The sequence below is a fragment of the Netta rufina genome (genome assembly GCF_964035555.1).
Source record: "Netta rufina genome assembly, chromosome: 1".
NCBI lineage: Eukaryota > Metazoa > Chordata > Aves > Anseriformes > Anatidae > Netta > Netta rufina.
In genome coordinates, this window is record NC_140123.1 from 148,378,541 (window position 1) to 148,393,401 (window position 14,861).

Consider the following 14,861-nt stretch of genomic DNA (forward strand, 5'->3'; position numbering starts at 1 on the left):
CCAATTGTACGATACTATTATTGGGATTTAATTAAATCATGATTACTGTAATCTGCTGTCCTTTAACTTCATAATTCATGCTGGTGCTGGAGAATACACAGATCATTATGTCCTAGATGTAGAAGTTCAAGTATATTCCCATGATTAAAGTGAAGACACGTAGACTGTGGTTCTATGGCACTTGTATCAGTACTGGACTTCACTGAAGGAACTTGCTGTTATGGCATGATAGAGATAATAAACTGTTCATCTGTTTCCCTGGCTTTCTTTTAATCCAGATTTGAGAACTAATATGGCAGCTTCCTGCCCATAATTCCAATCCTGATAACTTTGAGAAAATTGCAGGAAACTGTGATTACATATTACATATGTGATTACATATATTGTCCAACTGTAAAGTTGGATATATTGTGGTGGAACAATGGGACTGTAACATGGAACATGCAGGGCTGCTCATCATAGTCTTATTCTGAGAAGAATACTTGTTTAGTCTTTTAGTAGCTACATCACAGGACTTGAGGAACATTGCTTGGTATGGAGAATACCCCAAATTAATCTTGGTGAGAGCAGACACTGAGAGAACACCAACTCTGTTTTTGGCAGTAAATTCTTGAGAAGGTACCAAATGTTTTAGACGGTGACACTTCCTGAGGAAGGGTTGTTTTTAGCTTGGTGGAAGATACTGAAGACAGACATTTTTGGCAATCTAGCAAAAGAGATGGTAGAAACATAGAAAAATACTAAGGAAAAGTATTTTTTTTTCTGTGCTTTTTTTTGGTGTGGATGTAATAACCTGCAAAACTCCAAAGGATTTTCACCATCGATGTAGTTCTGTATGGTTTAAAAAATTAGGTATTAAGGCATAAATGTTCATTGTTTGAGCTGAAGTTTTTAAAGTATGAGTATTTTGATATACTTCTTACTTTCTTTTACTGTTATTTTTTAAATATAGATAAGCTCACTGATAAAAACTTTATTGTTGAAAATTTGAAATCTACACTAACATGAACTGCTCTTTTTTTTAACAACATACTTAGCGAAAATATTGGTTGGCTTTAAAGGCACAGTTACTACTCTATTAAGAGTATCTATACTTTGTATTGCTTTTTAGATTTATTTTCTACAGCTCTTCTACCCTGATAGATGAAACTCTAGTTTAAATCTTTTTTTTTTTTTTGAGAATAGAATTATTTTGCTACTCTCTTCATCTAATTTGCAGTTTAAATATTAGATATCTGTTCAGTTCTTAAATTCTAAAGTACCTTCCTAAATCTATAATAAACAAAAAGGCTATGATTTTGCCCTCTTCCCCATGATGACTAGGTGTTTGTAATCTGTTTCAAGACACTTTTACCCACTACATAAGTTAGATAACTACATTTGTCATCTATTTTTTCCTCTTAGAGCAGTTGAAATGAAAAAGTAAAAATGCTCAACCTAATATAATAGAATTTTGATATATTCTTTCCTGTTCTTGGAATAGGCTTCATGAGTCTGTTCTGCTTTTTATCAGATTTTGAATATTGTCCATATCCTCAACTCTTTTTTTTTTTTTTTATGTTACTTTAGTCTTTTTTTCTGCAAAAGATGTATTTCCAGAAAATAAATGAAAGCGCTTCTGCATCATATTAACTTTGCACACTAGTGCCCCAGTTCTGTAAGAAGAGTTCCTGTTGATGTCATTTAGATGCTAGGTTGGCAGAGAAGCTTGTTTATTTGATAATCTCAGTAAGAGCAAAATACACAAGGCATACAGTTAGTTTTTAAATACAATTTAGCTACCTCACCATAAGAAAAGACAGTTTTAAAAAAGAAATTTAGATAATAGATAGGACTGGGACACATGATGTAAAGCAAAAGGGCATAAGCAGGCTCAGGATCTGAAAATATTTTTAATAGAAACAACCAGAGACAGAAGATATGATTTATTCAATTGTACAAATTTTACATTGTAGTTTTTATTTTTAAAACCTCCCTTTAGAAGCACTGATGCAAAGAAAACATTTCTAGCATGTGATTTATTCTTATCTTAATGTAGACATCTGTTTTTCTCTGTCTTCAGGGCAGGTGAGATGAATCCCACATGAACTGTATGCTCCTCCTTTAGTGCTAGTTCATGTTGATGATAGTAAGCCATTCCTTCTGTCAATTCTTATTAAAACTTAACCATCATAGGTATTTTATATTACACTCTGCTGATAAGCAGGATACTAAAAATGGATAGAATTTAGAAAGTAAGAATTGTCTTATTTGAGAGCCTTGTTCACTTCTTGTATAGTTGTTCCTAAGCAGACTTTCCAAACAGTCACCTTGTCACAGGAGAATTGAGAATGGACGGTGGCCTCCCATGTTGAGAGAGCGTGTAGAGAATTGCTGGAAGAAGGAAGGCAGGAGGGAACTTTTTAAGGGAATAAGGAAATATGTTAAGTTTTTGTTGTATGCTTTCCTGACTGCTGTCAGAATCTACAGAAGTGTAAGTGCTAATTTATTATTTCTGAAATTATGATCTGGAGCTGTTCATAAGAACGAATCTAATTAATCATTTAGATTACTTTTACAAGTCTTCCTGGTTAAATATTTGATGGTAAGGATCAGCAATGGTCAAAATTAGCCAACAGGTGACAGTGATCGCAGAATCACAAAATGGTTGAGATTGGAAGGGACCTCCAGAGATCATCTAGTCCAACCCCCCTGCTCAAGCAGGGTCACCTAGAGCATGCTACACAGGAGATCAACTAATCTAAAATATATGGGAACTTGTTAATTTAAAAAATGTTAACAGAACATTAAGTCTAAAATTAAACACTTAGAGGCTTCCTGTGAAGTCTTAGTTCAGTCACCTGAGATGCATATATTAACATAGTCTTGAATTGTGTGATCACATGCTTTCCCCTCTCCCTCTCACCCTTCTGTCCTAACTGTTTTGGGCACAAAATAAAAGAATTAAGTGGGACTATGTAATAGAAGGTAATGGTGTTTTTGGGCACCTTCTTTGTTTCAACAGCTAGAATAATGCAGGCCATCAAAGAAAGGAAGGAATATTTCGATCTAGCTCCTTTCTGCTGTGGATTTACTGTGCAGTCCTGGACCAGCCATGCTGATGGTCAGTTGAGTCCACTCGGTGGAAGATCACCACTGTATCGTTGGATCTAGGCTTTGTGTCTGAAAATTCCCTGCCAGTCAGTGCAAGGTGGTTGATTCTAGAAGTTTGTTTTGTTTTAATGTTTATAATTACTCTGGATTATCTTTGGTTATTTTTATTATAGCTAAAGATAGCATTGGGTTTTCTAGTTGACATTTCTTTCAGTACATATCTTTTGAACAAAGAAATATTGTTACTCGTGAGTCTGAACAGGAAATTATGTTGCTAGGGTTTAAAACAATTGCTATTTTACAACATCTGTCATAGTATTAACTGACAGATGTCTACTGCTAACTGAGTTTGATAGAAATCCCTCCTATAATATGACTTTAAAGACCAAGGATGTGAGACTGAAGCATTTTGTTCTAGAATATTTCATGTCAGCAGCCTGTGATCTGAATGAAACATCAGAGGAATCTTGTTAGCAGGCATACTAACTGGAAGGGGACAAGGTCTCTCCAGGTCTCTATTGTCCTAGAGGAATGGCATTACTTGGTTTAATGTACCAGGTTTATTCTTGAATTCAAGGTTTTGTGTTCCTGTTTCAGAATTAAGAAGAATTAAAAGTCTTACCTTATGCTGATGCAAAAATTACCTGAATTCAGATAACTTGGTCCATGTAATTTCATATTCAAAACAAGCCTTTGCTGCCCTTCTAGCTGTTAGGAATTGCAAGATAGCTAACAGTTTTCTGTCCTATTTAGTTCATGTAAACATTTACTATCTAGTGCTACACCAGATATTCTACAGTGTATTTAAGTTCATCAAGTATTTCAGGAAATAAAAACCTATAGAAGAGTGATGTACCAGAGTAGTTTAGCATTGGGTGTCCCCACCCACACTTCTCCCTCCTCCTCCTCCCTCCCCCTCCCCCCAAAAAAATAAATCTGTTTTTACCACATTTTCCTTTCAACCTCATTTTTTAGGTAAACTTTCTATTAACGTTAGTAACAATGAAGTCTTACTAGTGGATCTGGAGTTGCTCAGGTCACTTATTTTATCACTGGAAATAGAACTGTTACATTGATTGTTTAATTTATAAATTCACCTTCAAGATGATTGTTTCTTGAAATGTTTTCTGTTACAATTAATTGTTGTTTCTGGTAGACAGATGATATTCTTCTACCACTGAACAGATTCTATTGGACAGTGCCCTAACCATCTCAGTCTGTAATGTAGATGGCATATATAACTTTCAGAAGAATGCCTCTCCTGCCTCTCCTGCTTAGACTGGCCTGACTGTACATTTTGAAGCTATAAGACTTGGTCAGTTAGGGCTTTCTGTAGTACGCTGTAAGATATTTATGAAATAGCACCAAAAAAGTAGATTCAACATTTTATAAATGTATAAATGTATTCAAGATTTTAACAAGAAGAAACTCACAACATAATGTTTTTTGCTATATCATATCCTGATGTAAAATGGTGTAAGCTATGGCACAGTGTTTCAGTAACTAATCCACACACATTAGATCAGCATTTTATGTCTTGGCCTATTTATATAAATTCTAATTGAAGTATGAATAAACTTTTCCTCTTCTTTGCTCCAGTTAGTTCTGTGTATATCAGATGGGGAACTGGAACTCTTTCCTGGAAAAGAAGAAGGAATATGGGGAGAAAAAGAGATTAAATGAACTTTACTTCTAATAGCAAATATCCTTAGTTGGCATTGGGCAGTAGAAGCAAAAAAATAAACATAGAAGATGTTTTTATCACAATTTTTTTTCCTTAGAGGAAAAAATGCAAGGTAATCAAGAGTTACATATTACACATAGCATTAAAATTAAGGAAATGATTATCTTAAGTAGTCCAATGTTGTTATATATAGAATAATATATATTTCTTTTTCTTCCAGCATCTATATACATGTATATATTTATATATGCACACCCATAACGTATATATTACATATGCACACACACAAGCACACATGCAAAATTTGTGGAACTGATACGGATATCCTCAAGATTTCTATAGGCAGAAGGGTCTGAACCTGGCTTTCAAAGGCAGCTTTGGTCAATCACTTCACCTGCTTGTTTGTCCTAGAGTTGTAGGCTCCATGCAGTATTGATGGAACAGATGCTACTCAATTAGTACAATGCTTTTTTCATTTGAGGGTATTATTTTGGAAAGTGTCAGTTTAGTGCTGAGGGAAATAAAACAGTTTGGCAAGAAGCATCGGGAGACTTGGCTAGAGTTCTTGTATGCATCTCTGAGGCAGAACTTTCTTCAGCAATGCTCTCTTCTTACCTCTTGACAACTTGCACTGAATGATTTTTTTTTTCCTCTTGAACTTTTCATTCTCTTGTGGTTAGACTGAACTGTGTTTTTTGGAGCAGAGGTACACCACCATCTTTTTTCCTTTTCTCTCTCTCTTTTATTTTTGTAAACTATCCTTTTTAAGATCTGGATGGTTCTTGACCCGTGTGCAGAGAGACTTCACATGGTGACTTTCCTTTGGCTAAGTGCATACGTTGTGCTTGAACTTCTGGAAAGCAAAAGTTTATCTGTTTAACCAAGCCTGCAAATCTAATGTGAACCGAATAATCTTTAATCTGTAAAAGTTCAAGCTGAGAATTGTGTAGAAATATCTGTTTCTGACCTGGAGAAAAGCCAAAAATGTTTCACATTAACTTCAGGGCTTCCAAGTTATTTACCAGGAGTCTTGTTAAGCCAGAATAATCCAAAACAGCAAGGTCTCTGGCACCATTCCCTCCATGTATTTTAACAGAAATCAATATAAACAAACTGTTTTTCCTCTGGTTTAGTCCTTGTTCTTCTCAAGCCCAACCCACTTATTTTATATTTTGGATCATGAATCTAGACAGGCAGAATTTCATTTGATGGAGGTGCTCCCAGCACGAAGAGGAATTCTAGAATTCCACTTCAGAATTTAATGTGTAGAAAACATAGTTGTCTTTGAGTTTGCAAGGTATCCTTTTAGGAGAATTAAGCAGGAGCTAATAAGCGTGGAGGAAGTTGAAAAGTTAGCCATCACCTCACTCTTGGCAAGGGCATGCAGAGTATCAAAGGTGTTGGCATTGCTTTGTGGTTTTTGGCAGAGGTGTGGTTTGCAGCATCATAGATGTATCTACAATTTCTACCACAGGTGCCAATAGTAGTTCAGACTTCAGGATGTATGAATAAATATGGAGTCATTTTGTACAGCCCATGGTATAGTAAAACCAAAACTGTCTGACCTAGATAATGTTAGGCTACACTTAATACGGTGCATTTCTACTTTGATTTGGACTGTAAACCTAACTCTTAAAAATAAATAAATAAAACTAAAACTTTAGTAAGTCTTTTGTTGAAGGCAAGATTTAATGGCCTATATTTTTCATTAGGTTTGGCCATAGCATACAATTATTAGATGTAAAGTAGCTAATGTTTCTTTAATTCCAAAAAAAGAAACTGTAGGTTATTTGGAAAAGAAAGATGGATTACTGCAATAGATCTTGAAGTAGAGAGACTGTAGAGGAAAAAATCGTAGAGCAGAGTTCAGAATGAACAGAATTGCTTTTGATGCCTGACATACTTCGGTTTTACAAAACTGGTTTAAAAAAAAAACAACACAACACACACACACACAAAAACCTTCTGACAGGAAATCAGTCTCATAACTGAACTTAGCATCACAAACATCTCTAACTTCATTGGAAAGTTTTTGTCACAAATGTGACTGGAATGCTGTTTTTTTTTGCTTGTTTTCATTACATTTTTTGAGAGTCACTGCTGTCACTGAAGAGAATTTGCATGTTTTTAAGGATATAAAATTTGAATATACTTCTTCAAAAGAAGGATTCACAAGCACAGGGTCTTGTTTCCAACAGCGATAATAAATTAAATGCCCTGTAAGGACAAAGCACACGTATATGACACTTTTCCTGAGCGCTGTCTCAATCTCTAATTTCAGTTCAGGTATCTTCTGAACACAGTCTTCTGCCTGTTTTTTTCTGGGAATGAGATTTTTAAAGAATGAATCCTTTGGGCCTCTTGTTATGATGTTATTTCTTCCTTTTTATTACGTGTGTATCAGCTGGTGCTCAAGGGTGAAAGTAACTCTGTAAATGAAAAAGTAAAAGGGCAGGGAATCAATGAACACATAAATTAGAGATAAAATAAAGTACAGAGTACCAGATACTGAAAAGGTTGAGAAAACAAACAGAAAGGGAATGAAATCAAAAACCAAGTGTCATGGGAAAATAATGAAGCCCTTAGATATAGGGGATATTAAACAGAAGATAAATGATTGCTTAGTGGGTTGAGGGGAATCTTTATTATAATCAACTTTGTCAGACCGGATGATGTGTTCCTGTTTTGAGTAGGCTGTAGAATTGATGATAAAGTTTCCAAACAGCAAGCAACTTCAAAGAGCTTTGGGAAAGAGATGCATTAGGGTGTAGGTGAGCTGATGATTCTTGCATTGCTTTTTATTTGCCCAAACTCAAGTAATGGTAAAAACATAGTCTCTCACTTAATGTGAATGTTTTACACCTCTGGAGATCTTTTTAGATTTTTTGAAACATTAATTTAATGTTTGAGTTTTGTTGTAATCAATGATTAAAATATAGTCATCATTAGTGTAATTACTGGAAAAAATTAAGCTTTAAGCTCAAGAGATTTAATCTGTCTTTCACTTCCTTATTATCTAATTAAAGTAGTCAAGACAAATTTGGTGTCTTTATATTGTTTGTGATCTCTGAGACAGGATCTGTCATCCCCAACTCATTTGCTTAGCCTGCTTCATAGGCATCATTCGTGGTAGTGGAATCCTATCTTCATATCTCTATATGGTTTTTGCACCTATTCACTACACTTTACACTTGCACACTGAACAATTCACGACTCCTAACACTTAGATTTTCCATTCTTGTGATGTGACTGACTATACTCACTCTTGTTGATTTATTAAGTTTGAGCAGTATTGTTCAGGGCAGCACTTCCAATACCTGAGAGGAAAGATGTGCTTATAAATGGCCAGTGAAGTTCTTGGAATTATAACTGCTTTTCCTCATTCACCAAGTCAGAGATAATTCAAGGCACACTCTTACAAGAGCCTTGGATCCCGTAGCCATTCTGTAGACTCCAAGATCTTTGGGTATTCTTGTGATTATTCCAGAACTGTTTTTTTTTTTTTTTGTCGTTTGTTTGTTTTTTGCATACTCAGGATAATACATGTATGCTTTACCTGGGAGCCTGCTATATTTCCATTGTTATAGACATTGTTATATGTCTTGCAAGTCTGAAGACCGAAACATGGTGAAGTTCTCTCTATACTGCCTATTGGATCATCCTCTGTTAATAGCTCAAGAGTTTTGATGGAGAGACCTGGTAGTTCTAATCCAAAAGCAATCCCCAAAGTAGTCTATGCATGCAGTGTGGATGGTTCAAGCTACAGGACAATGAAATAACAATGAAGTAACAGTCTCAGCCTATAGTATAGGTGTACTCATAAGATGAGAAGGTGTTTTCCAAAAGAATTGTTGAAATACAGCTCCTATATCCATCATATTAAATTATTTGTATTTTTGATGTTGGATATTGCATAATTAAAATAGTACATTATTTTCTGTAGGTATTTTTTCTCTTGATGAAAAAGAGGATTAATATTGTATGCATTATGGCAAAAAATAATGTTCATCTAGTCTAATTACTATCTACTTAAATGTAATTGAAAGCATGTTGATGTTTTAGAGCACTTCCATGAAGCACAAAACTCTCAAAAACATAATATGATGTTAAATTGGAATCTATGTTCCAGCAAATCATTTTGTTCACACTTAACAGTTTATGAGCAAAACAGAAATTGTAGGTTTAAAGAAAGTACTTTTCTTTGAACTTCATGGAAAAGTTAGTTTTGTATTGCAGCTCAGAGTATTACAAATGCTGAATTCATTACCTTTTCTTATAATCTCTATTTTTCTTAAGCAAGCTATTATGTGTTGGACAATACTACTACACTGCTGTTTGATTTAAAAGATCAAAGCTGTTCTCTGAAGAGTTTTGATTAACTGTGAAGACTGGCTATGTTCAACACTAATAGGTATACTAAAGTGCTGCCAAGATTAATGTGGAGATGACCTCGTGCCTATTTTCAGAATCGCAGGGGGGCGAATTCTGTCAACAGTGAAGATGCATTTGATAAAAGGCCGAAGCAATGGGGATCCTTTCTGTCAGGCAGTAGAGGAAGTTGTACAAGATTTGGATTTGAAGATTAAAAATATTATCGATTCACAACATGAAGTCTTGACTGCCAGCACCACTGGAGTTAGTCCAACACGGGTAATGGGACTTCTTTTGTTCTTCTTACTATTTAACTTTACAAGAAAGCAAATGTCCTTCTCCTGTTTTGTTTCTTTTTATTTTTAAAAGACTTTTATATAGAACATTATCTCTTTTCCTGGTCATTTCTTCTGCGCTGTGGTTTTTAAATTCCTGAAAGACTTATACTTAAGGATTACGGTGTGGATTTCAAAAAGATGTTTTATTTAAACTTCCTACATCAAAATTGTAAATCAAGTACTCTTCAAAATTTAATTTGTTCTTGCAGCAGTTCTGAATGTAAATACTTATAACTATTAAATTTCACTGAAATTTAAAGGCAGTATAGCTATTATGTTTCCAGGCAAAAACAGTGCTAATGAAAGTGTAATTAAGATTTGAGAACACGTCAATAATTTTGATTAAAATACACAGATTTTAATTAGCTCAGAGTCAAGTATTATTAACGGTAAGAAACTTAAAATAAGGTTAAATACCTTATTTTCTGTACTTTGAATCAACTCAGGTTTATATTAGAATATTTTTTTAATGAAGATGTCAACTACCTGTATTTTATATAACGGTTACTCAAAATATTGTTTAACATCATGTATTTTTGTCTAGGAAACTTTTTGAAACTTCTGGACTTTTTGATTGTGTGTATATTCTTAGTATGCTTTGTATTGTCAAATCACTGGAATTACCCCACAGTAACAGGATTTCTAACGGATTTTTATCAGACTCCCCAATATGCTTTTGCTTCTTAGTAAGAAATAAAATAGCCAGAGACTAGTGAGTAGTTCAATTGGTTTAAATATGTATTTCCACTGAACAGCATCCTCATTTTTCTGAATCTATCATTTCCCATTTTCCCTTTGGTGTCTTTGTGTTTTTCTCTATCTGTGTCATCTGAAAAAGTGACCGCCATATTATTTCTCTTTGTCTTCACCTGACTACCTGGATGCTTGATAAATTTTTCTGAAAAAGGTTTGGGTTGTATGGCTGTTCTGATAAGACTTCATTTCTTCAGAAAGATTTACCAACAATACCAAAAGTGGTTCATGTTTCTTATTGTTCTGCATAGGTCAAGTTTGTAGTCTAATAAGTGTGTAGAATTGTTTACCGGTATCCTTGTAGGGGCAGAAGATAGATGATTGTATCCTGATGCCAGGAAACATGGAATTACTTAATTCCATTAAGAACAGAATGAAGCTAACATTTTCACAAAATGGGCAACTGCGGGCAGCTTATGAACTTTATGTTAATGTGAGTCTGTGGTTTTATGTTGAAATTTTTCACAATTGTTGGAACAATCTATCTGCTTGTGAATGGGAAGATTCTACTATAGCTCTTCTCTGTGAAGAAACTTGAGTATACAACAGAGGATGATGGGCTTTAAGCTAATCTTTTTCACCATATTCACCACAGTATATCTGTATGCAACATACATGTAGTATAACTGAGAGCTGTCACAGATGACTGTGGTCTGGATATGAACGGTATGCTGGTTGGCTTGAGAAATCTAGTATTCTCTCAAAGCATAGACAAAAGTTAAGCTATTATATCAAATTGCAGACTTTATTGGAGCTTTCTGTAGATGGACATTGTACTAATATAGATTGCCATTGTTGATTTTGAAATGAAAAATTTCCTTAAGTTTTCCAAATGAATTTGAGCCATATAGGAAAACTGGAACATCTGTATAGTTTCATTAAGATCTCAGGACAGCAAAGATTAATACTCTCTGCTGAGCTTTCTATATACCGTTTTGTTTTGTTTAACAAGAATGTTACAATTTTCACAAAACTCATTCTGTATTCAGAATAAGTTCTTTTTTTGATTGGGTATTTTTTTGTATATCAGAGGTTGACTTATTACTTTGAGAACAAATTACATCAGTGCTCAGTTTTCCTGCATATATCTGTTTTATAAGAACATAGAGCTATAGAAAAAGTCAGTATTTCATGCAGAACGAAGCACAACTTTGTGTTGAAGCCTTCATAAGTGACTAATAGGAATTGTGATTAATTTCTTCCTGAAAAACTCACTGCTGCAAATGGAATCCAGTTGGCATTTCTGGAACTAGACAGAATAGTCTGAAGTAGATAACTGTTACTACCCTTGAAAGATGAATAATAATTTTATTGAAAAATATTTTGAACCATGATTTTTAATAACAAACAAGATTTTTGTGGCAGAGAATGTTGTTTTGCCTAAAGTTCTATTGTATTTGGACAATTGAATTTTAGTCCATGGTAAGTATACCAAGCTATTGTTGTAGTACAACGTGAGATTTTTGAAGGTCATCATTTGGCAGTTAGGAGGTTATGCTATACTCTCAAGATTATTATTATATTTTCTTTGTGTATAATCAGTCAAGCTGATTCCAAACTCATACTTTTTTTATTAAGACAAATTTACCATGACGCTCATGACATTTTATAAAAATCTGTGATGTGGTGATGTAATGAAGAAGTTCAGAATAAATTTTGAGGAAATTAAATGTTACTGAAATAAGCCAAATTTGAAAAACCAAGTATAACAACCATTTCTGTAATTGCTATTTCTAGCTATTGATTATAACTTATAGTAACTGACTGACATGTGTTGCTATGGTTTCTTGAAAGCTACATACATAATTGATGTAATCAAATAGGCAGAGAAATAGAATTTGATCTTTTCAAGACTGTGTTTAAAAGCAGTTAACTGATTAGATAAATGCAGTTTGTTGCCTGTCCTGTCCTGAACAAAGTCAGGCTACTATATGTTTCTGTGTATTGGTAAATAAGAAAGCCAGTAGTTTTTAAAACCTACTACTGTGTATTTAGCACTAAATTTCCTTACAGAACTCCTAGAAATTTTAAAGAGAAGTGCTGCAAACGTGCAATTCTTGCAGTCCCATTGTGGCTATGAAGTTCTATATCTACCGGCTGTAGTGTTGAACACTTCCAGATGTGGATTATTATTTTCTTTAAGGACTTCTTGATTCTTGTGGAAAACTGAGGAATTCATTCTGTTCCAAACAATAGGGGATTGTGCCTCTTGTCAAATCTTGGTGGAAATCTCACTTTTAACCAACTACTTTTGCAGATTCAGTTACAGGAGCTGGACTTCTCTAGTAAGTTTGTGTGCCCCACAGCACTCAAATTGGTTGTGAGGAAATAATACTTTAATTTCTGCTGTATGGTTTCATTACAGATTTGAAAATTTGTGTGACATGCTCTTCAGTGTATGCCTCCAGCTGGCAATGACCTAAACTCTAATAGTTGCTTGGGATGAAGGAGAATCTTCCCTGTAGTCAGGTTATTCCATAAATGCTTCCTGGGAAAGGGGAGGAGATCACAGAATCACAGAATCGTCTAGGTTGGAAGAGACCTCCAAGATCACCTAGTCCAACCTCTGACCTAACACTAACCAGACCTCCACTAAACCATATCACTAAGCTCTACATCTAAACGTCTTTTAAAGACCTCCAGGGATGGTGAGTCCACCACTTCCCTGGGCAGCCCGTTCCAATGCCTAACAACCCTTTCGGTAAAGAAGTTCTTCCTAATATCCAACCTAAACCTCCCCTGGAGCAGCTTTAGCCCATTCCCCCTCGTCCTGTTGCCAGGCACGTGGGAGAATAGATGAACACCCACCTCGCTCCAGCATCCTTTAATGTACCTGTAGAGAGCAATAAGGTCACCCCTGAGCCTCCTCTTCTCCAGGCTGAACAATCCCAGCTCCCTCAGCCACTCCTTGTATGACTTGTTCTCCAGACCCCTCATCAGCTTCGTTGCCCTTCTCTGGACTCTCTCGAGCACCTCGATGTCCTTCTTGTAGTGAGGGGCCCAAAACTGAACACAGTACTTGAGGTGCGGCCTCACCAGAGCTGAAAGATTCTCCAGTCTTCTGCTGATACAGGTTACTTTTGGGGCTGATATACTATCTGTGTTTCTTTTTTATTATTTTCTTTCTTTCTTTTTCTTTTTTTTTTTTTTTTTCTTTTCAATAGTATGTTTTCTTTAATTTCATTTACTTTCAGCCAAAGCTGCATTCCATAAACCATGGCACTGTGTATTGTGGCAGAGATACTGTAAAGGTCTTACTAGTTCTTCTGGATGAAGAAGCAGTCAGTGCTCCTACCGAGAACAAAGAATTATTATTATGTGAAGATGAAAACTTAAATATGTTTGGAATCACCTCTGTTTTGACACTCTTCAGGTGAGTAATACAAGGTTTTTGTTTGTTTGTTTGAAGAAAAGATCTTACATTGAGTGACCTAATAAAAAACTGACATTACTTACACTAAGCTAGTGACCAAATTGCAGTCTCTTGTGAGGGTAGGTGTGAAAGGTAAGCGTTCTTAGGACAGTTTCCAGTTCTTGGAAGTATTCTACCTCCTCGTTATTTTCAGCGTGGTTTTGTAATATGGACTTTCTGGGCTATTACCTTTCTGGGCTGCACAAAACCCATAAAGAGTATCCTTTGCAACAGGTCTTCCAAATATTCATCTATATTCTTAAGTTCAAATAATGTGTGTTTGGTAGCTGATTGCATTTATATTCAGTTTGAAGATTCCTCCTTTGTCTAGGTATGGTACAAAAGATTTTTGAATGATATCCTGTTTTCTTCCTACATAGTCATTATTTTGCAGTGAAAATTTTAAAATAGTTAAATAGATTTTCATATCGTGACCCACCAGTCAGGATAGTTTCACACAAAGCATGTTGAAACAAATCCATATGCATGAAGATTTATTGGTAGGGGCTGTAGCTGATAGAATATGGTACTCTGATGGTGAAATTTATTTTGGGGGAAGAATAAAACTGAGAGTGAGAGGATAAGAAATAAAACTCTCCTCAGTTACCAGCCAGGGTTCCCATACAAGCATCTCCTACAATACAGCAGCTGGTTCCCCAGTAATACTTTTCCCATGATAACTATATTGTTTTCATAAGGACCTCCTAAACCCCACTGCTTATTGTACCTGCTTTTTGATGATACTAGCAGTGACTGGAGCATCTACTCATCAGGGCTGGGGCTACACAGCTTTTAAGCTCTGTGCTTACACATTTTTTGGTCCCTTAGCATTAAAAAGAAACAAGAAAAAAAAAAGGCAACAATGAAAGAGTAGGAAAAGTTGGGAATTAGGAGTGTTTCTTATGCTGGTGGTAATTACGTTCCATGAGAACCCCCTATAGCAACACTATCAGAGTGTGCAGTTGCAAGGTCATGAGGAAAACAGGAAAGGAAGAGAATAACAAGTAATTAGAAAGGAAGAGAATAACAAGAATAACAAATAATGCCACAGAGAAAACTCTGCCCTAGCAGCCTGGGTGAAAAGATGCAGAGCTGTGAGTGGAAAGCAAGCACTAGACTTCCAGATATAAGGCCCTTAGCAATACAGAAGGCAAAGGTCTAAGACACTGTGCAACTCTAGGTTACTGATGTTTTTGTTTGTTTGTTTGTT

At 35.3% G+C, this 14,861-nt stretch overlaps 1 protein-coding gene across 1 annotated transcript in view; it reads left to right on the plus strand.

Annotated features, from left to right (window-relative positions):
* PARPBP (PARP1 binding protein) overlaps positions 1-14,861 on the plus strand; it is a gene marked incomplete at both ends in the record, with an annotated part of 50,475 nt that overhangs the window by 21,459 nt on the left and 14,155 nt on the right. The window contains 2 exons of the mRNA XM_084305306.1: positions 9,244-9,427; positions 13,434-13,612. Coding sequence (XP_084161432.1) covers positions 9,244-9,427; positions 13,434-13,612 — 363 coding nt within the window. The remainder of the gene's footprint in view (positions 1-9,243; positions 9,428-13,433; positions 13,613-14,861) is intronic.